This window comes from Echeneis naucrates, chromosome 16 (assembly GCF_900963305.1).
Source record: "Echeneis naucrates chromosome 16, fEcheNa1.1, whole genome shotgun sequence".
Lineage (NCBI taxonomy): Eukaryota > Metazoa > Chordata > Actinopteri > Carangiformes > Echeneidae > Echeneis > Echeneis naucrates.
Window position 1 is genome coordinate 4,378,830 of NC_042526.1, and position 27,437 is coordinate 4,406,266.

The 27,437-nt window shown below is 39.2% G+C and overlaps 1 protein-coding gene across 1 annotated transcript; it reads left to right on the forward strand.

The window, feature by feature from the left end:
* Nucleotides 1-3,846: 3,846 nt before the first annotated feature.
* Nucleotides 3,847-27,437, forward strand: sf3b3 (splicing factor 3b, subunit 3). Its single transcript, XM_029523647.1, has 27 exons — nt 3,847-3,949; nt 4,567-4,705; nt 4,863-5,018; nt 5,202-5,372; nt 6,082-6,254; nt 6,510-6,651; nt 7,070-7,182; nt 7,368-7,505; nt 7,673-7,776; nt 7,899-8,064; nt 8,204-8,299; nt 8,891-8,963; nt 10,100-10,251; nt 10,995-11,150; nt 11,594-11,749; nt 12,103-12,246; nt 12,726-12,848; nt 14,084-14,238; nt 14,621-14,795; nt 15,637-15,842; nt 16,273-16,429; nt 19,440-19,565; nt 22,081-22,293; nt 22,508-22,606; nt 25,551-25,694; nt 25,864-25,968; nt 26,114-27,437. Exons 2-27 carry the CDS (start codon nt 4,636-4,638, stop codon nt 26,252-26,254), a joined length of 3,654 nt encoding a protein of 1,217 aa, XP_029379507.1. The 5' UTR covers nt 3,847-3,949; nt 4,567-4,635; the 3' UTR covers nt 26,255-27,437.

A 27,437-nucleotide genomic window follows, 5' to 3' on the forward strand; every position in this document is an offset into this window, starting at 1 on the left:
AAAGTGTTGGTTTTGTTATTTTCTGGTATATCAGTAAGTTAAACTGAATTATTATAGTCAGTTGAAAAATAAATTTTTTAAACTCCATGTTGGCTATCAGTCTAATTTCCATGCATGCCAAAATCTTTTCTGAGTATTTTGCAGAAGTATCTTCCACCAATAACTGTCTGTCTCCACCATCTGGTATAGTAAATACAGATTAGATACTGGGCCCAGGACTGCAAGGTAGCATGGATACCTCTGTACCAAATCAAATGGGAAGACTGAATCATATCAAACTGCCTAAACTCTACCTGTTTATGAATGCACTGATATTAGAATGTTTAGGAAACACTAATCCCCTATATGTTATTTCCATTAGAGCAAAACATCAAAATAAAAAGAATATTAAAATCAATTTAAAATCTTCTCTTTCTCTGAGCATATCCTCTTTCACTACATCCTTCACAGCACTATGACTGCTGTCGTCTCTTAGCAACACCAGCAGGCAAATCAATGGAGGGGGAAAAGGAGAAAGACACACAGATGAATGGGGGGGGTGAGAGGACAAAGAGGACAGAAGAAGTGGGTGGATGTGGAAAGAAGGGCAGATGGGTGTCAAGTGTATAAATAAATTGAGAAATTGTGTACAGTGACCAAAGTGAAGATGTGGAGTTGGAGGGAGGGCAGGTAACTGGGAGAGGAAAGAGGAAGGAGGAGAGGAGAGATGGAGACAGGAGGGAGAGAGCTAAAAAAAAAAACAAAAAAACTTGGTAAAAGATTTCTAAATGCCAAGCTTTTGCCAAGTCATATAGAATCAAAATGTCACAATAATAAAGTTGACATTTTGTGGAATAACAACACATATTGTCTGTAAACTCGAATCTTCTAAAAATCTACTTCATTACAAGTTTGGCATGCAATAAGTAGAAACTTAAATTGCTTTAAGAGCTCCAACAAGATCTGGCTTCAAAGCCGTCCCTCCATGTAAAAATCTGTAAAAGAAAAACCTCCTATAACAAATGTGGGACTAAATAACGGACTGATTAAGACACTTTGTCCAAACTTTGTCAACTGATGTAGGGGACAGAGGAACAGAAGACAGGGCATTAACAGGCAGGCGAACCACAACAGTGGATCTCCAGCCGGGCAGAGGGAGCTGATGGCCTCCGACACCAGGAGGAGGAGGAGGAGGAGGGCTCTTCATCACTGCCACCACAACACCACCACCACACAGGCCACTCTACAAACCAACCCGCTGCAATAACAACATTTGCTTTTTTTTTTGCTTGTTTATTTTTGTTTTTTAAAGGCTCACCTTATCAGCTCCACTTCTTCTATCTCTGGGTGAAATCAGCCGCCGGTCCTTCTCAGACTTGCCGGCTGCAGCTGCTTGTTTCGGGCATCTAGCGGCTCTCGTCTTCTCACGGAATGCAGTCACGTTGCCCTGAATCTGAATGTGTGTTTGTTTTCCTCTCACTCTCTGTCTGGATACAAAACCGAGCAGGCATCCACATTTGAATTGACACCCCCCCCCCCCCTTTCTCCAAAAAAGAAAAGAAAGAAGAAAAAACACTGAAGAAGAAAGAAACCGTTAGCTGTTCTCCTGCCTAGCTATGGTGGACGCGGGGGGCACCAGATGCTGAGGGGAGGCTAAGACCTGCTAACGCTGGATAAAAATGACAGGACGGAGAGGAGTCCTGTGAGAGGAGAAGACCGTGGACTGTTTCCCCGGGACGGCCCTCAGCAGCCGGGCAGGAGGAGCTGGAGGACCGGGAGGCGGTGTCGGCTGCCGTCTTCCTGGGAGGGACGGTCAGGCTAACTAGCATGGAGCTAACACTTCCTGTTACACCTTTTCAAAATCAAACACCTCCTCCATCAGCTTCCACCTGAGATCAGAAAGAAGCAGACCCTTCTTATGTCTTCTGTCTTTCTCTAAAGCCAAGACGACAAACTTTACATACAGTATGCACATCAGAATGACTTAGATATCACATAATTGTATAACAAATCCAAAATTTGCTAAGAACCATATTTGTGTTGTGGATAATCCTCAATGAACGCATTTCTTTTCATTGTAGCGCTTTAATTCATCAATGAACAGTTTGACTATTTCTTGGATCTAAAGGTGCCACAGAAGATGTTTATTATTAGCAACTTTTTTCTGGACTCTGTCCACCTGCAGATACAACAGGAATAAACAAGATGAACTATACCAATGAGAAAATATCCTGGAAATAACCTGGTGAATGTAGTATACGTGGTAATTAAATTCAACATATCATCACCATATATGTCAAATAGATACTATATGTGCTATTACACATGCACACATCTGCTGCATCTGTTGCAACTGAAGCACTTCAGCCTACACATTGGGACCCTTGGCCTGCTGCCAGAAGGTAATTTAAATTTAAAGAAATTAGGCTAACAATTTCTCGTTCAATGTAAGGTTGTTTTGTTCCCTTTCTTTCTTTCTTTCTTTATTTTTATTGTATTGAGTTTTGTGAACAAGCTACAACCCCACCAAAATATTGCCCTTAGAATGCCCTTAGAATGATTTATACGAGTGAAAAGTCAAAGACCGCCATCCTTCATCCTTCTGAATCAAGATTTAGGGCTCGTAAAGCAAATGGGTTTTCAGGGTTTTCAGGGTCATCACAGTGGTTCACTTCTTAATGAGTTAAATCACCATGATAACCTCTGAAATGCTTCCATACAAATATTTTGTGAGCCCTGATTATTTTCAGGATAATGTTTTGACCTGTGTGAGGCACTACTACTCACCAGATTTCTTGCAAAAATGGTTTTGGTCAGTTTTCATTTTCTAGTCTACTCAGCTGTAAATTGAGCATGAAACTTAATCCACCTGAAGCAACTCCTTTTGAAGAACTGTTTTACTCTGAAATTACATTCCTGTGTGCCTAATGGGAGATTTACTTCTTGTTGTTTCTGACCAACACCTTTGTTTGCATTGGTTCTCACTTTTGTTCCTGAGTATGAGTCAGTCAGCTGGTCTTGACCCCTCAGGTCCACTGCCTCACTTACAAATTATTGAGTGAGTAGTAGCAAAAGTGTAATATAAATATTAAGAGTAATAAATAAATCGAGGATACACTATACATGTTCTCCATGCCTCCTAGATTTTATATGTATTTTATCACAGTTTGCTTTCACACATATCTGTGGCCCTGTGACTTTGACCTTTGACACTCCCTCCATCTCTGAGAATACAACCATATCGGCAAAAGGGGGGAGGTGGCAAACTTATTATCTTAAAAAAAAAAATAAAAATCTCTTCTTGGGTGGTCCAGATTTTAATCATTCAATGTGCAACAATCATCTCCACGAAAAGACTTTAAATAGCAAAGCTGAGTGATCAGTGGGACAGAAAAATGCACAGTTGGATTCAGAAAAACTGTTCTCTGATGTTTAGTGTTTTGGATTTTACATTTTTGTATTCATATATTTTTTGCACAGAAAGACCTTTTGACATATAATAACAGTTCCCTAATTGTTTAACAGAAAACAGAAAATTACATATTTAAATTTCAGTGTTGTGGCGCAATTACATTCGTGATCTAAATTAACCTACACCGCAATTATTGAATCATGAGAGAGCTTCGCAGCATGGAGGTATCCGAAGTAAAACACAAGGGAAGAGCAGCAAAAAATAAATAAAACAAAAAAGACGTTTACAGCCATTAATGGAAAGATCTACTCTGAAATTTAGAAGAGTTACGCGTTACGCTTTGAATAATAATCCGGTCTTTGTCGACATCTGCTGGATGTTTTCATTACTGGCGCATGCGCAGAAGTTCTATCAGGCATCGTGTCGACCGCCTCTGATGACGTCATTTTGAGTGACGAAGGACCCCGGACGGCGGCTCTTCGTTGGGTTGCAGAAAAAGTAAATGAGCAAATGGAAGTTTATCCGCCTGAAATCTGAATCATCTTGAATAAAAAGCTGGTAAATATTTAATTCCATAAATCTTTGGCTTGTCCGCCACTAAACGGGCACGGTATGTATGTGAAAACTGCACGATGTAGCCTCTTAATAAGACAGAAAACAGGATGCGTCAGGAAAAAAAAATTGGCGCTTTGTATGAATGGGCTTCTATTAGCCCGCTGTATACAAGTTTACATACAAAGCCGTTTTGGCTAAAAGCAAGATGTGCCCGCTGTTTTTTCCCTGCAAAGCTTTCAAACAGGAATTAAAACTGACGTTTTAGTAATTGCAGATATAACCCAGGATCTTAACTTCAACTAAGTCAATAATGAAAGTTATTTTGCCCCTTGCTAAGCTAACGCGCAGTGAACTAGCTAACGTTAGCGATAGCCAGCACTTGCAGGCATGTAAACTACATCGTTTTGTGTCCAACTGTTAATTTAACCTGCCAGTAAGTTGATATAGTCTTATTGTTTTTAATTTGTTAGTTTTGAAAGCAGCTATTCCTTCCACAGTGTTACTTTCTTCTCAATTTGATTATGCTTTTGGCATATTTTACTGGGATTATTATTTTAATTCAGAAAGGTAGATGTTTCCAATCGTCTATTTGCTGATTCTCTCCTTTCTTTTTGCAATAGTTTTGAGAGGCTACTTGCCCTGTTTGCTGCCCTTGAAAAGTCTTAAGGGGAAGCTGCTGAAAGAGAGCCATGTTTCTGTACAACCTCACCCTGCAGCGGGCCACCGGCATCACCCATGCCATCCATGGAAACTTCTCAGGTGAGCCACCCCAGGATGTTATCTTTCCCTCTAGCACATGCTTACGCTTGATGTTTTTTTTTTTGTTAATGTTCAGCTTGAATACCTGTGCTTTTAATCTGTCTGCCTGCCAGACAAACAAAATATGCTGACCGTTGAGTTGGTTCTCTTTTGGCAGGAACCAAGATGCAAGAGATTGTTGTTTCAAGGGGAAAGATCTTGGAACTATTGCGACCAGATGCCAACACAGGAAAAGTGCACACTCTGCTCACAGTGGAAGTGTTTGGCATCATAAGATCCCTGATGGCGTTCAGACTCACTGGAGGAACTAAAGGTACGTGTATACATTGCATTTATTCAAAGCAACCTTCAAAATTAATTTTCTCTCATTTAATGATGGGGTGAGCTCGGTGTGGATTTTGATACCTCAAAAATACTGGTAAATAGCTGGGTTTTAAAGGAAAGTGTGGGGATTTTACTCTGACAAACTTTGCATGCCATGTATTTCTGTTTGTAGATTACATTGTTGTGGGAAGTGACAGTGGTCGTATTGTTATTCTGGAATATCATCCATCGAAAAACATGTTTGAGAAGATCCACCAGGAAACGTTTGGAAAGAGTGGATGTCGTCGCATTGTTCCTGGACAATTTCTGGCCGTTGACCCAAAAGGCCGAGCTGTTATGATAGGTATGAATTCATATCAAGACAATGTTTTCCACAGGTTGAATGGTCTGCCTACGTCCAAAAAGAGCCTATGCATAGGAAACACTGAAAGCATTAACATATTTGCTTATGCTGTGAGAAGTAGACCCAGATGAGAATTGCTTCATATCGGATAGATCACAGCTGTCTTTAGTGTCTTCAAGCCCTAATTATAAATCCTATTTCACAAGCCATGACACCATCAGCTGGTCTGCTGACTAGAGATGGGGTAAGAAGTTTGGTGATAGAAGATGGTTTAAAATGTCCCTTTTTAGAATCAAAATAATGTCTAGTCCAAACCTTATTACTATGATTAGTTGACAAAATAATTTTATGTTGCTCCCTTTAGTAATTTACATGGAAAAATCTAGTTGGTGAAAGTAGTAATTAATATTTTATTATTGTACCATGTTGGTTAGACCAAGATTTTATGTAGCCAGCCACCATTAGCTGGACCTACAAGTCTGATACACAGCAGGCATCCCCAAGCTCTTATTTCTGGATGTTGATCCCTTTATCAGCAAGTAGAGGAGAAATTAATTGTACAGAGAAGTGGATTGGGATTAGACTGTTTCCAGGAATATCTGACAATGACGCAGCAAAAATAAGTATTGTATTACTATAATGTATTTTTTACACTAAAGCTTTCATTAATTTAGGACTTCTGGATGTGTGTCATTGTTCTTCTCTCTAGGAGCAATTGAGAAACAGAAGCTGGTTTATATTCTGAATCGGGATGCAGCTGCTAGATTGACCATCTCATCTCCACTTGAAGCCCATAAAGCAAACACACTGGTGTACCATGTAGTTGGCGTCGATGTTGGCTTTGAAAATCCCATGTTTGCCTGCTTAGAGATGGACTATGAAGTGAGTTAATGAAAACTGGATGTTATGACTTGAAGTGTGTAAAATCTCATTGAATGCTATACAAACCACACTACTATAGATGTGATGAGCTGCTCAGGTCTCTTCTGTCACAGTTAAAACCTCTGATTTCAGCACCTTCTGATTATCTTAATTTACTGTTTTCAAGGTGAAGTATAATTACTACAGAGTTCAAAGTTGATGCCTGATAATGGAAAGACTTTGAAGGTCTCTAAAACTGCCCGTTGATGTTTCCAGGAAGCTGACAATGACCCAACAGGAGAAGCTGCTGCCAACACACAACAGACCCTGACCTTTTATGAGCTGGACCTCGGCTTGAATCATGTGGTCCGCAAGTACAGTGAGGCTTTGGAGGAGCATGGAAATTTCCTCATCACTGGTAGGCATTTAATGCATGTGGTTGTGCATATCAGGTTTCCAACAATAGGCACATGACTTTCCAGCTGCTGCATTAGTGGGCTGGCAGGAAGTAGAAGCAGCTGTCACTCACTGTAGATAGGAAGAACATGGTGAAGTACACAGCAGAAGACAGTCTATGACATTAGCGGGAGCTATTTGAAATAAGGACATTTTTCATACAGGATTTGTATGGACAAAGTTCTAAAATTTCAAACAAAGTGTTGCAGATATGATGAGTTTGTCATGTCTCTTCTCTGAGTTATTCTGGAGAAAGCTTCAACATCTCTGATCTCAGCACAAGCATAAAATCCACATATGAAAAAGTAGTAAGTAGAAACTGAATGTAAAACTGGTCCCAAAAAAAAAACATGGTTCACTAATTGCTCCTTCCTGTTTAGTCCCTGGTGGTTCAGATGGGCCCAGTGGAGTTCTCATCTGCTCTGAAAACTATATCACTTACAAGAATTTTGGAGACCAGCCAGACATTCGCTGTCCCATCCCACGACGCAGGGTGAGCCTACATAATAATACAAGTATATAACAAGTTGTGATGTGTAGTATGATTTGAAAGTCCACACGATTCTTGATTTTTATGTGAATTTTCATTTACAGCAAAATGTATTTTATTACTCCATGTTGGGTCATTTTCTCTCTTTGTGCACCTCCATTCATCCCAATTACCCGTTTTTCCTACAGAATGATCTGGATGACCCGGAGCGTGGCATGATATTTGTGTGTTCAGCTACTCACAAGACCAAGTCCATGTTCTTCTTCCTGGCTCAAACTGAGCAGGGAGACATTTTTAAGGTTACTCTGGAAACAGACGAAGAAATGGTGAGCACAAATGGAAACTGTATATACTGACTAACTCGTTATTTATTTATTTTTTATCACTAGTCATCCTTTGAAAACTTCTCTGACAGATATTACTAGAGTCACATAGCCAAATTGCTGTTGTAGGAAAAGCATTGTGTTTTTACTAAGCCTGGGTTGTATTGTAGGTAACAGAAATCAGGCTGAAGTATTTTGACACGATCCCTGTGGCAGCAGCTATGTGTGTCCTGAAGACAGGCTTCCTGTTTGTCTCGTCAGAGTTTGGAAATCAGTAAGTGTAAGGCTGTCCGTGAGTTGCCTTGTTTACTCTTTTGTAAATTCTGTTAAACAGTTTCTCTTCTGTCTTTCTGTCTTGCTTGTTATAGTCATGCATTTCTTCTTGTTTCCCTTTAGTTATCTGTACCAGATCGCTCACTTGGGTGATGATGATGATGAGCCAGAGTTCTCATCTGCAATGCCTTTGGAAGAAGGAGACACCTTCTTTTTCCAGCCCCGTCCCCTGAAAAACTTGGTGCTGGTTGATGAACAGGAGAACTTATCACCCATCATGTCCTGTCAAGTAAGTGTGCTACACATTTATTTACAGGAAAGTAAAAAGATTGTGGTCTTTCACATTGTGCTCTAAGTCTTATTTCATTTTGATTTGAACAAAATCATTTTTACCAGCTAACTGTTTACTCTCATCCTGTTTTTGTTAGATCTCTGATTTGGCCAATGAAGACACACCTCAGCTGTATGTGGCCTGTGGACGAGGACCAAGGTCAACTCTGAGGGTCCTACGGCACGGACTGGAGGTATATACACAGACACGTTTACATACGTATACAGGTACACAAACACTCTGCTGGCTGTGAAAGTGATGAGTGTTTTCATGTCTCTTCTCTGAATAAGAGTTGAAGATTATGTAAATGTCTCTGATCACAGCACAAATTGAATCTGTTGTTTTCATGTTATACTTTCTCACCTATTTGTGTCACTTTCTGCGTGTGAACTTTACAAATTATCACTGGTTATATGTGTGGGATTTTCTGACTCTTGCGCTACTTAACGAATACAGAAACATTACTCTAATGATGATGTCCATATCTTCCTCTAGCGTCAGTTTATATTTGTATTATAACCAAGTAAACAAACAAAGAACAAAAGGAGTTCTAAATTTTTTGTGTAGACTAATTTTAAGTTCTAAAATCACTCACAATGTAATCTGTGTCTGCATGGTATCAGAAAGAGAGAGTTAACATAATGTGATCTCAGGAGTGTTATTTTTTTAGATTATTTTTATTTATTTTTTTATATATATTTATATATTATACATTCTTGGGCCAAGTTGTTAAAATATCATGATGAAATATGTAATCTCTTCCTACTTTGTTCGTCTTAATCAGGTTTCAGAGATGGCTGTGTCAGAGCTGCCCGGTAACCCCAATGCTGTGTGGACCGTGCGCAGACATGTTGAAGGTAACAATGTTCCTTTTATAGACACCGCTGTTAATTTTTCACAAAATTTGATTGGAAAGATTGGTGAATGTTTTTGCCTTTCAGACAAATACCTCACTTTCCTGGAGAAAATGGTGCTTTTTGTTTGTGTGTGGAAACAAATGTTTGGATGTTCAGTTTTTTTCCCCGCATATGCTCTTTCTTATGCCTTTTCTCATGTTGTACATTTCCAAGAAGTGGTGCTTTTTACATTTTGTCACAGTGCAACCACACCTGGCAGAGATTAGTCAGGTCTGAGTTGGTAAGGGAGGGAAAGTTCATGTGTGCCATACAGGGGAATAGAGGACTAAGTTCAGGACGATGCTCAGTGATTGATTGAGTGATTTTCTCTGAAAAAAATTTCATCAGGACCCTGGTAAAAAGTAATAAGTTGGTCTGTTTTATTCAAAACAATTATCTGAAAGTAACTCACGCTCATCAGGGTGGATTTTCGGGTTGATACAATAATATGAATGGGAAGCTGAGGATGTATATTCTCGTTTAATGGAAGCGTTTTCTGCTGCTCTACTTTCAAATGTTCCTGTTTGACTGAGCATTAGTAAGACCTTATGCAAACAGAGTTTAGTTACATCAGTTTTGTTTGGTTCAACTTCAGCTGTGACATGGAGTAGTTTATTGCCAGGTTAAACTCCTCCTTTGTCTGCTTTTCTGCCTTCTGATAGTTTTTCTATCATCTGGTGGGAAAAAGATTCTGATTGTTTTTTGACAGACACACTTAAAAGTCAAGGAAGTGAGTGCGGTAATGAAGGTGAACCCTCAACCTGAACTACTTACCTTCCTTCCAGGTCTGAAGAAGATGTTAAGAACTTTGTGTGTTTCAACCACAAGTTGAAAACAGATTGAATGAATGTAAAAGAAAACAATTTCTATTACAAATTTTTGTTGATTTATTGTTTCCAATTGCTATTTTTGGTTATGCAAGACATCACATTTCTACTCAGTGGCTCACCTGGTACAGCACATACCAATAAGTCTTAACCTGAACTGCACTGGGCTGTGTTCAAGTCTAACCTGTGGCCGAAACACTCAGCTGCTTCCATCAGCATAATTTTCTAATCAATTTTCGCTTGTCTTATGGTTTTCTCTTTAATCCGAAGACGAGTTTGACGCCTACATCATTGTGTCTTTCGTCAATGCCACTCTGGTTCTGTCCATCGGAGAGACTGTAGAGGAGGTGACAGATTCTGGGTTTCTGGGAACAACGCCCACTCTCTCCTGCTCGTTGCTGGGGGAAGATGCTTTAGTGCAGGTGAGTGAGATGTACCTTTAGCGCGGTTTTTTCTCACACCGCCCATTTAATTTCATTACTATTTCACAGATTTTGTAAATAATGGGGAAAACTGCCTTTATATTTTTTTTATTTAGTAAAAAATGTGTATATATATATATATATATGTTTTTACTTAATGTTCTACTTTTTAGGAACAAGTGTTAAGTTGGTTTGTTTCAAATTAAGAATGAGTATAAAAGTTGTTTTGTTAAATGACATTTATTTAATTAGCTGGTAATACTTAAAGACACATTACAAATATGTTGGAGATGAACCCAAACAATTACTTGTAATATCTTATGCCAATTTACTGCCTTGCTCATTGTTTTCAAGGCTGCAACTGGTCTGGCTCTATCTTCTGTGACAAACTGTCTTCACCTCATGGTCTCTTAGATCAGCCAATGAATAGCTGCTGCTTCAGAAGTTTTTTAGGAATTTGTTGCTGTTAGCTATTAGATATGCCCTCACCGCCTCACCTCTGAATCTGTGTGAAAGACACATTACTAAATCACTTTGGGTCCACTTAACTCTTATGTAATGTCTTCAAGGTATTCAGATGATCTTTTAAGACCTTTTGTATGGCACTCAGATATTTCTGACTCTAGATTAGAATTAAATAAATAATACATGAAATAATAATAATAATAAGCGGCTGTTTCATTATGAACATATTGGTAAAAAACATCCGTCTTCAGTCCTTCTTTGCCTATTTCTTCACACAGGTGTACCCAGACGGCATCCGCCACATCCGAGCAGACAAGCGTGTGAATGAGTGGAAGACTCCTGGTAAAAAAACAATCGTCCGCTGTGCAGTTAATCAGAGGCAGGTGGTTATCGCCCTCACTGGAGGGGAGCTGGTCTACTTTGAGATGGACCCGGTAAGGGCTTATACTTTAGAAATTTTCCACCTTCTAAACAATTTTTGAGGTTAATATTAAATATTGTGGCAGACAACATATCTGTTTTTGACTAGCCTGTATTTGCATTACAGCCAGGTGAAAAGATGATTCTGTTTTGTAATAAAAGTAAATCAGTTTTAAATTGGTTAGTGTAAAAATGGATCATCCTTTTGAAAGTTTCTGATGTATACAAGCTCAGCGCTTGATAGTTCATAGTGCATGCTTTAGACATTGGTCATCATTATTTTATTGAACTGGCCTCATTGTGTTAAAAAAAAGATGGCTGATTTGATGATAAAGCTCCTTTTTTCTGAAGAGTATGATAATAAATCCAAATAAGATTAAAACTAAATCTTTCTCAGGAGAGAGGTGAGATGACTGAGCTATATAAAACTTTGTCTCATTCCCTGTCCTTTCTCTAGTCTGGTCAGCTCAATGAGTACACAGAGCGAAAGGAGATGTCTGCAGATGTTGTTTGCATGAGCTTGGCGAACGTCCCTCCTGGTGAGCAACGCTCTCGATTCCTGGCTGTTGGACTCGTTGACAACACTGTTCGAATCATCTCCTTGGACCCTTCGGTATAAACAGACACACAAGTTTGTCAGTGAAATATAGTCTTAGGGTTTGTTTTCTTTTGTAGTTTATCGTTTCTGTTGTCGAAGTAATTTAGCAGATGAATAAATATTATCTGAACACAGTAAGAAATAGTTTGTAACCATTTGTATTCGTTCCTCTGAATGAAAGGAATCTCTATCAGCTAAAACTAAGTTGTTTATTTTATCTGTGTTTGTTTTTGTAACTGTTACACCTAGCCTTAAGGGTAAACTACAAAATGCAGCATAAAATTTTACTCCTTCTAAATTGCTTTGTATCTTGAGAACCTTCTCTATGATGAAATAGTGTTAACTCTCTAAATCTATATCATGTTCAGGACTGCCTGCAGCCACTGAGTATGCAGGCCTTGCCAGCACAGCCTGAGAGTCTGTGTATCGTGGAGATGGGAGGGGTCGAGAAACAGGACGAGCTTGGAGAAAAAGGAACCATTGGATTCCTTTACCTCAACATAGGACTTCAGGTATTCTTTTTATTACCTGAATGCATTTCAAACATATTAAAATCTAACAGTTAAATTTACATGTTACGATTGAACTAAATGTCATGACTTGCTCGTTGTAACTGCTTTACAGAATGCATTCAATGCCTGCAATGCCTCTGCAGACAACTAGGGGGGTGCGGTCCACTAGTTGTCTCATGGGTGATTGAGAGAGAACTGGACAGTATTCTTTTGCCAGCAATGACTGCACAATGTTCTCTTGTGAAAATATTTGCTCTAGTTTGTTTTGTGTAACCAGAACTTCAATCAAGAAATTACCTTCAGTTCGAAGCACGTCTACAGTTTGGAATTAAAACGTTAATTGCTATCAAAATAAGATGTTGTCTGTCAACATTTCACATTTTTGAGCCCACATTGTGGCAGTTTGCAGTGATATTTCATTTTAAAGCATTTCACCAAATCCCATGTGTGTCTGTTTGTGGTTTGATATCTTTTATCAGAACGGTGTGCTGCTCAGGACAGTTTTGGACCCGGTAACCGGTGACCTGTCAGACACAAGAACACGCTACCTGGGGTCACGACCTGTCAAACTCTTCAGAGTCAGGATGCAGGGACAGGAAGCTGTACGTGACTCATGCATTTTCATTGAACTCTTGGGGTTTTCATACCTGGGCAGACAGTCATTTAGAAGGGATCGCAACCTGTGAAGGGGAAAAAGTACACCTGTATGTGGTGGTGGTGGTGTATTTCTTCACTATCAGTATCAGTTTCACAGTAATGTGCAAAGAGTCAGTGCTTCTTTAACACACTCACCCACACTGACTGCAGCCTGTACATGTCCAGTGTCTCAACGCTCCAATACAAGCTGGCAGAAATCTGAGCAGGCAGAAAGCAGAACACTTCTGTGAAGTGTTCGATGAAAAACACACTTCTGTCAAAAAAGAACTGTAAAAACTAGGAGTGTAACGGTACGTGTATTTGTACCAAACTGCTCGGTTCAGGGCGTTGGGTACGAATACACACGTGTACTGAAAGTACCGAAAATGTTACTACCATAAAGCAAAGCGGAAGTACTTGCCCATCCTTGTTTCTTCTGGCGCATTATCAAAAGCCCCATATGTTGCAAAAACCCCGTTTAGCATGTAGCACAGACCCGCCTCACTGTGCTTGACCTACCCAAGCAAATTTGAGTTAATTCATCTAACACCCCAGTCCAAGGTTAATAAATCGAGTCACGTGGTGCTATCTCTCCGCTCGTTTGTTCTTCATTTCAGCGGTTTGAATGTGAAATTGAAAATTCTTACAGTATTTTCTACCCGCTGCACTTTAATTGATCTTTAATTTATTACTTATTTTTTTATTTTCCTACCTAGACCCAGGTATGTTTTTATTTAAAAAACATCCTTTGTTCGGGGAATTGTATTATTTAATGTTTTCATTTTGGCAATAAATGAAAAACTACTTTAGCGTACTGCTACACTACATAGCTATGAGCTACATGAAAAACTGGAAACGGCATGTCTTCACATTTACAGGTTGCTGGCTCTGTTTCAAACAACCTCCAGCGAGAATTCAGATACACATATTAATGTTTGGGGCCAGGTAACCTGTTATCATTGATGTATTGATAAGGTTATACAATATATTCCAATATTGATATTTTGTCACCACAAATAAGCACACATAAAACGCACCACATGTGAATGTAACTGTGTGAATTTTAACATAAAACTTGTTGCTTTGTCATTTAAAAGATCAAACAACCATGTAACTACTCCGCCATAAATTGTTGTGAATTTTTGTGACAACAATTGCCTGCTGTTGCTATAAAGTGTAATCTTTTTCCTCTTATTGACAGGTGCTGGCAATGTCCAGTCGTTCCTGGCTCAGCTACTCGTACCAGTCTCGGTTCCATCTGACCCCTCTGTCATATGAGACCCTGGAGTATGCCTCTGGTTTTGCCTCTGAGCAATGTCCAGAAGGTATCGTGGCCATCTCCACCAACACACTGCGGTATGGATACACACTTCAGTTAGATAAGTGGTTGTAACTTAGGCAGCAGTGCGTAATGGTTTGTGGGAGGACAGACAGCAGGGAGGCTGGCAGTCCATCTGACTACTCACAGCGTTTGTTGAAATGTTTTATTGCACTTAAAATTATAAGTTGTCAATCTGTCTCTCTTTTACTCCGGCGTTTGTACGTTTATGAACACTCACTAAACACAGTTGAGGCTTAACCTGAGCTAAAATTAAACCAAGGAATATGTAGTAAAAAAAAACATTTGGTTAATTTAGGGGTAGTGGGAGACAGATGACGGGGAAACACTAATCAAAATTTGAAATCACTTTTGTTACAGTCTTTTGCCCACTCCTTATTTTTCTTGTCTGTCTGGCAGAATTTTGGCTTTGGAGAAGTTAGGGGCTGTCTTCAACCAGGTGGCCTTTCCTCTCCAGTGCACCCCGAGGAAATTTGTTATTCACCCGGAGACAAACAACTTAATTTTGATTGAGACTGACCACAACGCCTACACTGAGGCGACCAAAGCTCAGCGCAAGCAGCAGATGGCTGAGGTATGAAATGCAGTGTCTGTGAGATGATGGTCTGATGATGGAAAACTGGAAAAGCTACATTACCTCATTCTCCCTGACTGTTGTACATTGATTGGTGTACCATGTGTAGGAGAACTTGCTGACCTTGCACCTGAAAACTGACCTGCAACAGTGCCAGACAAGGCAAACAGTATAATCAAAAATAGCTCGCTGTTGCTGACAGGGTGTTATTGCTTTTGATGTGTTCGGTCACCCAGACCAAAGATCTCTCAGGTTAAGTATTTCTTTGGACCGCCTACATTTTAAGCCAAAACAAGAATGTCCTATAGTGTTTCTTTTTGGTGATGGATTGTGTTCAGAGTAGGAATCCGCCATGGGCAGTTCTCCAGTTTTGTTTTGTTTTTTTGTTTTTTTTTTTTAGTTTGCAAGTTCACAGGATCAGAGAAAAGCAAGATATGTCCTGATTAATTTGGATCTCATTTGTTTGAGAAGAAAAAAGGGAAGCCCCAAGTCATAAACTTGAGGCTACATCCACACTTCTATATTTTAGTTTTAAATAAAATAATTTCAATAATTTTTACTTCCCTGTCAAAACTGCATCACGCTAAAACACTTCAGCATTAACATACATGAGCCAATATTAACAGGTAACCACTTACATGCGCAGCTGATTATTAGTAGAAAATACTTGGAGTAAACACTGTTAAGTCTCACCATGCAGAACTTGCAGAGCTGCACAACATCTGCTGTCATGTTGCTTTGACTACTGGTAATTTGAGCCCTCAATTTTCAAATTCATACGCTTAATTTGATCAATTGTAAAGCTGTCTTCTCCTCTTCTGTGATGCTGGTGCTTCTGTAGGAGATGGTGGAAGCTGCTGGCGAGGATGAAAGAGAACTGGCTGCTGAGATGGCCGCTGCCTTCCTGAATGAGAATCTTCCAGAGGCCATTTTTGGTGCACCTAAAGCAGGAGCTGGACAGTGGGCCTCACTTGTGCGGCTGGTCAACCCCATACAGGGTTCCACGTTGGACCAGGTGCAACTGGAGCAGAATGAAGCTGCATTCAGGTGAGCAAGAGCCAGTTCAAACGGCTGATTTGTTCATAAATTTTTCTGGAATCGATAAACTTCAGAGGTTTTGGTTTCATAGTGTGTACAGAAGCAGAACACTGGGAAGAGGTGAGAAATAGGCTCCATTGTGAAATACCTTTAACTTTAAAGTGATTCATTGGTGTGGTTGGGTTCCTATTTGTTATTCCTTTTGCACTGATGGAGAATTTACCTCCAGGATTCCTTAGATTCTTATCAGCCTGTTTCTTCACTCACCAAATTTAACTTGCACCTGTCACAGTGACAGCAGGTATCGGATTGGTATTGCATACTCATTATACATGAAGCCTAAGCAGCGTGTTTGCATGTTATCATTGTATATAATTTTGCTGTAGTTTCATTTAATTGGCGCCCACTTGTAACTGTCTTTGTGTTTGATATTTTCCAGTGTTGCAGTGTGTCGTTTCACCAACACAGGAGATGATTGGTATGTTCTGGTTGGTGTTGCCAGAGACATGATACTCAACCCCAGATCGGTGGCTGGTGGTTTTATCTACACCTATAGGCTTACTGGTGGAGGGGAGAAGCTGGAATTTGTGCACAAGGTAGGTTTGACTGAACTGAACTGATCTGAAATTATGTCTTATGTCTATTATGTTTTTGTTGTGTATTTTCTTTACTTTCTTCTGTGGATTTTTATTACATGCAATACATTTCAAGAACATGGAACTGGGTTGAAACTTACTCAAGCTTGCTCATTCCAATAAAACAGGCTACAGAAAAGAGAAAACTGGAACATTTATTAAGTCCAGATGGTTTGAGTGCAAAACATTGCTGTCATTTCTTGTTTACCGGGCTATTGCGCAAAACTTAGACGTTCCTGTTAATTCTTATCTTGGCCTGATCCTGCTGATCCAGAGCTTTAATTTGGTTTTTGGTTGAGACTGTTAAGAGTTGGTTCGTTGTGTAATTAAAGCCTGACTAAGCAAAGAGCAGAGTTCAAGTGCAATGTGACCAATGTGACTGGTGTCAGTCACCCAAAAATACATTTTCCCTCTGGAGGATGTGGACTGGAACACGATAGTATTTCATATAAGGCAGAAGGTGTGAATTGCCAAGTGAAATTATGCCTTATTATTGAAATGATACTAGCAGGTCTCAATTTGATATGACCACCAGTCAAAAAAAAATGACCACAAACACAGATGTTACTGCCCCTGACGTCACATCTTTCCCCGGGCAATTCCCCAGAAACTCTAGGCGGGTGTCAGCCATCAGGGTTAGTCAACCAAGATGCAGTTGTTACCTGATGTGGATTAACACGGGAAGTGAGTCACAAGTGTTGCTTTGCATCGTGGTATAAGCTCCCTTTTCTTCCAATTCAAGGAATTTCCCATCCACTTGAACAAATGTTGAGTATAACTGCAGCCTTGAATGACTCAAATTATGTAAATAAGCAAAATGTGCAAACAATCAACTCCCTTAAAAAAAACTAATTCTGATGGATTAAATTGCACAAAGCTGATATATTTGCCCAATCATCCAGACATCATCATCTCCAGACACTTCTAACGCCAAAAGTCTTTTCTTTTGTTGCCATCTGCACTGTCTGTCACATCTGTGCTTGTTATAATGTGACCGTTTAGAAAATGTCTAGTGGCACTGCACTGACCGATAGTACAGCAGTATTTTATCTGTGAAACAAAGCCTGCCCTAGCATTGTCTGTAATCAGTGGCCACTATTAACCTGTCTTTCTGTTCATTTTATCGAGGCAGTATGGTAATAATTGATTTTATTTCCAGGAGCAACAGTGTAGCGATAAGGATAACTGTAGTGCTTTGGTAAAGTTATCAGACATCTTCTCATTTTTTCATTATGTTTCAGCCTTATGCCCCGCCAAAAAGTATTGCTCTACCATAAACAATTACAAAGCAAAAACTGCATTTCAAAATGTATGAAAAAGGAAAGACAGTTGGCTGTGAAATGTAGCTCAGTTGTTTCTCTTTAGAAGGAAAGAAACATTTTGTGTACAAGTTTAAAAACAGCTGACAGTAATTATCAGAACTAGACCCAATCCATCAGGAGGCAAGGCCACCCTGCAGAGCTCGATGACAAGACTGTGTCGACAGAAATTTCGGGAAAGAGCCAAGTGTTTAGCTTTATTAGAAACATTGACCATTTCTCCACTTGCCATTTCTATTGTTAATATATAGGATTGACTTTAAATCAGAATTCAACAGTGATCCAAATTTAGCAGTTACAGAATTCACGGTGCCAACCCTTTCCAGAGGCACATTTGCACGAGGCCAAAGTGCAGCTTTGGTGGCAGTATAGAGTTTGACAAGTCTAATGGACCCAGTTAAAAACTAAATTTGGCATTTGCAGCTTTTGGCATTTGCAGAGCAATCACATGAAGAGGTTAACACATCAGCAGTTAAAAAGGAAGTCAGTCAAAGCAATGGCGAGCACTGAAGTGAATGCTTTAGTATCAAAAGACAGAAAGGAAATGGAAAGGTTTAGATTGTTAAGCTTTAGTCGTGATAAAAGAACATCTTATACACCTATTTAAAATGTTTGACTTGTGACCAGTGTAATCTTGTTTGAGAAATGTAATTTACAGAAATATTCCCTGTTAATGATCATGCAAGATTTAAAAAAAATTTTTTTTAGAATCGCTGCATTTCTGTAGTACTGTAATTACAAAGCACACCATTTGTTTAATCTATTGCTATCCAGTCTTTTTTATAGGCCCCAGAAAATTACATTTCCACTTTTTGTGGAAACTGCTGCTTTTTGTTGGAATCACCTTTAATTCCAAGACAGACAGATGAGAAGAGGTTGCATCAAAATAATCAGATTTCTAAGATTTAAGATCATCGCCACAGTTTCAGCGTGGTTTCCTATCATAAGTTTAGCTAAAGTTATTCTCTTTTGCCGGGGGCTGGTCAAAGGACACACTGTTACTGGTCAGACAGGTACATGACATTTAATAAAGTTGGATGAATTTCATGATCTGCTTTATATATTACTGTTAACTTGATCTGGACACGGTGTCAAATGTCCATTATGTAATCATAAACACAACTGCAGAAATTTTGTGTGCTCTATTAAAGCTCATAACATGTAACTCTGCAGCTGTCCATGGCAAAGCGATGGTTACAGATCCAATCAACCATGTGCATCCTGTTTGGGGCATAAAACTGTGTTGCTGTAATACCTGCATACTATAGAACGCAAACACATCCAATTATTGACATGTGTACAGAGTCATACATATTGGACCTTTGACATATGTCACCCATATGAACAGCGAACCAAACATTTCTGAGTAATTTATATTTAGCGGCGGATTTTCAGTGGAGGTAATTTTCTCATTTTGTTCTTGGTTTCCAAAAGTTTCAAAATCCGCTAGAAAATTAAAACAGAGGATAAAGTGGGCATGACGATCTATAATGAGGCATATTAGTACAGCATCTAACATTACACACTGATGGACCACACACAAAGCTCTGCAGCTCACCAAAAGGGGATTTTGTACATGCTAAGTAATATGAACGGTTTCTGCTTCAAAGAACTGCATATAAATCTGTAATCCTGTGTGTTTTGATTGGCAGACCCCTGTAGAGGATGTACCTTTGGCCATTGCTCCCTTCCAAGGACGGGTTTTGGTGGGTGTTGGAAAACTGCTGAGAATCTATGACTTGGGCAAAAAGAAACTACTTCGCAAGTGTGAGAACAAGGTAAGACAACAAGCCAAGACACAAGCTTGAAGTGCTGAAGTGTCCAGTCAGCTCTTAAGGGTTTTAGCTTTGAGCGCCATTTTGGAGGAGCCCAAATTTACACATACACATCCAATAACTATCCGTTATTAATCATTGTAGCACAAATTTGATTTGTAAAGAGTGAGCTCTTGATCTGTAGATATGCTGTTTGGAAAAGTAACTAAAAGTCAATTAATCTACTTTATGAAATGTACCATAGTGCGCATTCACCTACATCAACCATCCTACCATACTAACGTCAACAAATTCAGAAATTCGTCTTTTTCACTCCGCTTTGATCTTCATGCATACTGTCTGTTTTCCACCTCCAGAGGCCAACTTCAAAGAGGTTAAATAGGACTACAGACTGTCTACCTTGTTCTTAACCCCCCACCTAAATGATTTGTTTGGAAAAATATCCATGCCCTGCTACATAATGAGCTTAGTCTTCATCATGCCCTGTATATTGACAGTGCAGCTCCCACAAAAACATCTTTTAATGTATTTAATGATGTCAGTTATGTATGTCTGGAGCTACATAACTTCACTGTTGCCTATTACCTTGAAAAATCTTTGTTGATGTTAGAGACAATTGCATCCAGGCAAAATTCAATCATTCTCATGGGCTATTACAGTCTGCATACTGTTGAACTGAAGCCAGATGATTTGAGGAACCTTCTGTCAATCAGACAATAACTTCCACCAAATTCACATCTTCCTTCACACTTTGACGAACAGCTGAGCCAGTACAGAAATCAACCTCTTGCTGAAGCTCGGTTTTATGTTTTGCAGCAGCTACGCTAAGAAACATGAAGCTGCCAGTATTTCCTCTCTGGTAGGATGCTTGATTAGTCTCAACCACCATGATATTTTTTGCAATAGAAAGTTTACCTGCATTCATCAAATGTTTCTTAAGGACTTTATCTGGTAAAAAAAAAACAGTACAAGTGAATGCAACAAGATTAAAGGTGTATTCACTGTTAAGAAGCTAATCCACTGAACTAAAGTTTTTAGGATATAATGTTTTATTCACTTGTTACTCCATCCACCTTTTCTTCAACAATTTACGGTATTGTGCGTTTTTGTTCATGGCACTAGTTTTACTTTGTTTGTTAAATTCATTATTGAAACAGCCTCCTGTTCCCCCTCCTTTCTAGATTAAATATAGGTTTGAAGCACAGCAACATTAAGTCAGGCAGAAGAAATGTTTTCTAAGGACAGCAATAACTTGTCAAAGTACTGCCCCTTTATGAAGTAAAAAAAACCTTTTATTTATGTATCCACGGGACAAAGTGGTTGGTATGGTGGTTGAACAAGGTCACTCTCAAAAGACTTCTCCATTTGTGTACAGGCTTTATTACTTGGTTATATATAGTTGCAACTAAGTGATTGGACAGTCAGACATTTGTTCTTCAGGATCTGTGCTTCAGCAAATCTAATTTAAAAGAAAGTAATGAAAGCTACATGACAATGTTAAGTCTTGGCTTCAAAATTTAAGAGTCCAGAGGTGGTTGGACTCTTTTTTTTTTTTATTTTTTTTTTATTTTTTTTTTTGCCAGCTGTCATTTCAGGTTCAGCTCATGCTTTTACATGTCTGAGTTGATTGACAGTTGAGAGATGCCATATAGATAAAGGTTGAGTTGTCACTGTGGAGAGGCGACCCTTCAAAGAAAAGGATAAACAGTCTGCAAAAAAGCCAAAGATCACAGACAAAGCAATGTAGTTAGTTACAGGTGGGTTCATTTAAAATAAACAGATGACCAGATGTGAGAACTGGACTTTGAGGTATTTAGACTCAGAAATCTGGATGAACAGAGGCAGGAAATCATTTTGAAGGTTAATTAAAAACTCCTTTGAGTGCACAGCAAGCCATTCAGTCTGGACAGAGTGATCTGGTGTAGTCAAATTAAGGCTAAGACGAGGAACCTTAATGTATTCATGATTTCTCTCGGGACCCTTTCTATCACTTTGAAGTCTTGTTTCTCTTTGAAGACCTTGAAGAACAACACTGTACAACTGGCCAAGCAGTCCTGTCTGTATCGTACAGTTGACATGTGTTAACATGTTTCTTTAAAGGCCCTGTTGGTTTTATAAACTGGTTATAGTAACCCAATAAAATAAATAATGATTAATTATCAAGTGGGAAAATAACTCAGCCATTCATGGCTTTGAGGAGTTTAGTGTACTCAAAACAGCTGCAGTTTAATATGAAAACTGCACAAAATGTTAGGGTTCGTTAGTGTACGGTGATGTCTCCGACTGTTTTATTGCAGACAACATACGCGCCTTAAAAGACCACATAAACACAAAAGTATATGTGCTGCAGCTGGAACACATGTCTCTGCTGGCCAAAGTACAACAGCTCAGAGTCCTTTTACACCTGGAGTGTTAGTTTGAATATGTATTAGGTTTAATAAATAACAAAATGATAAATGCACTTGTAATCCTTGATGTGTCACAGTATTCAGGTCCATTTCATTCCTTTCCCCTTTAGCACATCCCTAACCTGGTGACTGGCATCCATACCATCGGCCAGCGTGTAATTGTGACTGATGTCCAAGAGAGTCTGTTCTGGGTTCGTTACCGACGTAACGAGAACCAGCTCATCATCTTTGCTGACGACACATATCCTCGTTGGGTGACAACGGCCTGTCTGCTGGACTATGACACCATGGCCTCAGCTGACAAGTTTGGGAACATCAGCATTGTAAGTGCAGTGAAGATTGTTGTGTATAGTTGTATTATAGGTTGAGTAATTTAGAGATTCTACCTTTTATTAAGAGACAGAAAACACTGTAAAGTCGTATGTAATGGTTGCAAAATAAGCAAAAATCATATTTAATTAGAATGGAAAGGGTACAAAAAAAGTATGAAGTTTGAAGAAGATCAGAGTAAACATCTTTTCCATTTCACTTACACAGGTGCGTCTTCCCCCAAACACCAGTGATGATGTGGATGAAGACCCAACAGGGAACAAAGCTTTGTGGGACAGAGGCCTCCTCAATGGAGCATCACAGAAGGTAAAACAAGCTAAATTACCATTGTTGTATAGGCTGTTATTGCTCAAAGATAAATAAAATAAACAGACTGTGCCTAGCCTTAATTTGAAAAATCGACTGAATACATTTTGTCAGTGTAAAGTGTTGATCGATGGGTGCATTTAGGCTATTTTAAGATCAGATCTACAAGACAAAGCGTGTCATAAGTGGGAAAAACTGACTACTGTGTGAGGCCACTGTACACAGAGAGAGTACAACAAAGGAGTCACTTCAGACTTTGAGGTTCTTTCTACAACTAAAATCTCAGAACTGTTCAGGCCCGATAGAGTGATCTGCTTCCTCCACCACTCAGACTTCCAACCACCAAAGCACACAGACACAGCACACACGTGTCACACAAACAGCACAGCACTGTCAACCACAAGTTTAACTTATTCGCAAATGCTACACAACTAGCACACACAGCATCACTCATCCCATATTTAATCCTGGTCAAAAACTGTTTAGGTAGCAGATAGACTGGGAAAGTCCCTCCAATTTAGACATTATGACTTAGTCCCACTTGTCTTTGTGACACAATGTTTGTCTGCTATTTTGGCCACAGTGCACACTGATAGACAATTTTGTTTGAATGTGGAAATGTACTGTCCGTTTATAGATGTGGTGTGGATGCCCGTATTGCCAACTTCTCCAGAATTTTGGGTGCGTGTTCACTTCTAGCTGGTTTAACTTAATTACCCATACATAGCCCAGCTAAATTCTGTCTCACATTAAATTAGATGCATTCCACTTTTATTTGATTAATGAATCTCAAAAGATCAAGGTTAGGGAGGTCCAGCAGTTTTTTTGGGGGCAAAATGAATGGGCCATCTGTCCTGATATCTCGCAAAATGTCATATGGCTTATGTGGATGATTTCTCTCATGTTGTTTCTAATTGTCAATGTCCGAATTTCATTGGCAAGTAAAAATTGTGCATGCTCTTAGTGTCAGATCCATTGTGCGACAGTAGAAAATCCTTACAAATGTAAATAAAAATTTACACATGGCAGAATTTGCATTTAAGTAAACTTGTTATTAGGGCAAAGAAATGATTTTTCTTAATAATACCCATTTGGTTTCTCCTGTAGGTTTATGCAGGTTTTCAGAAAACACTAATAAACCCAGTGGTTTTCATTATATTCATTCCACTCTGCAGTAATACAGCATTGTAGTTGAGCTTCTCAGCTTCTTCCCTGCAGACATAATTTGTGGTCATTATGGCTAAATATCTTTCAGTTAATCTCAGTTACGTGCCTTCCAGGCTACACTTATTGAATGGGACATGGGAGACCTTCCCTTCCCCAAGGCACTTCATTCTGTGTACGTTTCCCGTCTTTCCCTGACACTAAGGAAGCAAATTATGTTTGAAAGTTGCGGGAAGCCACTTAGCCTTTGTTGTCCCGGTGATATTTTAATGGTGCTGGAATAAGCCACAACAGCCTCTGAACAAAACATGCCTCATTTTACAAAATTATTGAGATGAGATGGGATACCCTCCTCAGTCATTGGGGGGGGTAACCCTGGGGTTACTGAGTCAAAACAACACCAATGCAGATGTGTAACTATGGCCATTTAATGAAGAAACAGATAAATCCTAGATGCTATGAGATGCAGAGTTCGATCAACTTCAAAGTTGGGGACCAAGCAATGTGCTGTATCTTTTGGCTCACATATCAGTTGAGGAAACAGATCACAGCTGTAATGTAAATAACTAAAACCACAAACTTTACATTATTATTCTGTACTGAAGACAAACAGCTGGGGTGATCTATCTTGCTTAAATTAGATGGTTGAGACAGTAAATCTGAACAATTAAATCGAAGAGCTATCTGGCCTTGATGCCTGGGACATTGTGTGATGATGGTCCACTGAGGGAGAAGAGGAAGACAGTGATGGTTTCTGTATACAGTGTGTGGAATGTATCTAACCACACTACTTAGTAAACCTTGATGACTTTCTTCTCTGGTTGGTCTCCTTCTGTCCTGTTATTTCCCCTCATCAGAAGGAAGCTGTGCTATTTGCATCCCTTTTAATTTACCCTCTTTTGTGCCTTTTGGCCTCATGGCATCACTGTCATGCTTTGTCCGATATGCAATTTACAGGGACTAATACTGATAGTTAAATGCTGCCCAATGCTGCCTTTGTATCCAAGGTACAGTCAGATTATTACCTCCAATTACTATCAAAGCTGCTGTTTTTGATAGTTATTGGATTAGTTCTGTCATTTCAGATCAATTTCCTCTAGGTAAAGGATGGCAGTGTATGACTTCTTTCTGGCCTTGCACACAGTCCACTGTTCATGTACTTTAAATACATGCAGCTGTCAGTAAGGAGGATTTTGGGACAAAATCTGGCTTCAAGCAACAAATTTCATTTTCATAATCATGTAATCTGATTTCTGTCTGCTTAACTGGACTCTCTTTTTATTTTCTGCAGATTGAAGTTAGAAGCTCTCTAAATGCATGTACAGTATGAAAGCTATGAAATTATCAGAAAATTATATTTAGATTCTCCTCGTCACACTGATGGCAGATGGCAGAATAAATGTCCTCTGAAACACAGAAATTTTTTGGCTCATTGATCTGTATAGAAAAACCTTTCACATCTGTTCCAATGGGAAATACATGTATGCATCTTATGTAAGATGTAAAAAGTATTAGTTCAGATAATATTCTGCTCCACTTGCTTTGGTTTTATCGCACAATCATTTTGTTTGAAGTTACCTTGGGGAAATTACTATCTATGAGAATTTATTTTGCAGTTTGTACAGATTGAATTTTTTTTTTTTTTTTTGGGTAAAGCTGAAAATCTGAATTTACAATCAGTAATATCAGGTAATGAAGAGCCACATGGGCTCAATATATGGTCTTTCTTACTTATCTAAAACACATGACTTTTGTTCTTTTCTCCCTCCACACTCTTCAGGCTGAGGTTATAGTAAACTACCATGTTGGTGAGACAGTGTTATCTCTCCAGAAGACCACTCTGATTCCTGGAGGTTCAGAGTCCTTGGTCTACACCACGCTGTCTGGAGGCATTGGCATACTGGTCCCATTCACCTCACATGAGGTAAAACACACCTGGATAGTGCTCTGATTCATTTACTACACATCCACGCTCCAAAACAGGAGTGTGGCCTTAGCATTTGTTAACGTTAAGATTGTTTTTATCTCTATTTAATATTTCATGCTTTAATACTATATTATACTTAATATTTCTATTTCTTCCTTTTTTCTAGGATCATGACTTTTTCCAGCATTTAGAGATGCACATGCGTTCTGAATTCCCTCCCCTGTGTGGTAGGGACCACCTCAGCTTTAGATCCTACTACTTCCCAGTTAAGGTTGGTAACTGCTGTCATTTTTCTCTGTTTTACATTTTTACTTGTGTGATCTGATCTGTTCATCATCTTTGTAAACTGTGCTCTCTATATATCCATTCGAGCATAAGCGACCATTAGTGACATTTTTACTCTGTTCCTTCTTCAGAATGTGATTGATGGAGATCTGTGCGAGCAGTTTAACAGTATGGACCCCCATAAGCAGAAGAGTGTGGCAGAAGAGCTGGACAGAACGCCACCAGAAGTCTCCAAGAAACTTGAGGACATTCGCACTCGCTATGCCTTCTAATCATCTGAAGGGATGGATGAATACACCTTTTTTAAGAATATTACACCTGTTGCTGTGCCACAGTATGCCCACTGAAGGACACAAACTTGTGGATTTCTCTGACTCGCGCTCAGCTCATTATATTAGAACGTCAAATGCTTTAAATTTCCACTCATTGCTCAATTACAATGCAAGTCAAACATGTTACCACACAAAAAATGGCATTCAAAACTCAAAGCACATAAGCCGTAACCCACAACGTGGGCAACGTTATTCCTCTTACACACGCTGAAGAAACTACAGAAAATGTTGTCAGCGTTTTCTACACCTCCACTGTTCTTTTTTTTTTTTTTTTTAGATACCGTAAAGTGGAACATGATGGGAAGTGACGGCCATTGAAATCTTTGTCGTAGTTACCCCCGTTCACACGTATAGTCGTGTGAACAATGTTCACACGCAGATGTGTGAATAGAAATCACACAGTTGGATGTGAAGCTTTTGCTTTGTCATTTGCAGATTATGAGCACGTGTACTGAGTCCAAATCATCTGTCATCGTCTGTGAGCAAGCGAATACATTTACAAAGGTGTTTTACATCTGAAGTCTAGTTTTTCCCTAAACGTCACAGTATGTGCGGATTTGATTCCACATTGCTTGGACAGAAGACTCGTAAAAGCTTGGAATGTTTTTAGTGTCTGTAACAGGTTATTTAGCAAAAAAGTGATCCTCCTTATATTTTTCCTCCATTTTTGATTCAGGAAAATGTTTTTTGTATGGTGTTATTATTATTGTAATGTGTACTGATTGGACTGATTTATTATGATGCATCTAGTGCAGTCTCATCCAGTGCTGTTAAGCCGCTCTGCCCCTGGTCCTGCTAGTGTCAAGTTGGCTCCACGCTCATTTAAGCACACTGCTCACTTGCAGCTAGCAGGAGAACCAAACAAGAACTGACTTTAGACGTCCAAGGCCGCAGAAGAAGTGTTGCCATTTTGTGGCATTAGACGACGGGTGAACTCAGACTAAATAAGTGGGTGGAAGAATCCTGAAGGTTTGCACTGGGTGTTGTTCTTCTCAGTTCTGTAAATTCCCAACCTCAGCCACAGACATGGACATAACATTCCACAGCAGTCACTGAATTTAGGGGTTTGTGGGACAGGGGCATTGGTCTGTTTTGTAAATAAAGATTTTTTTTTTGTACTTTA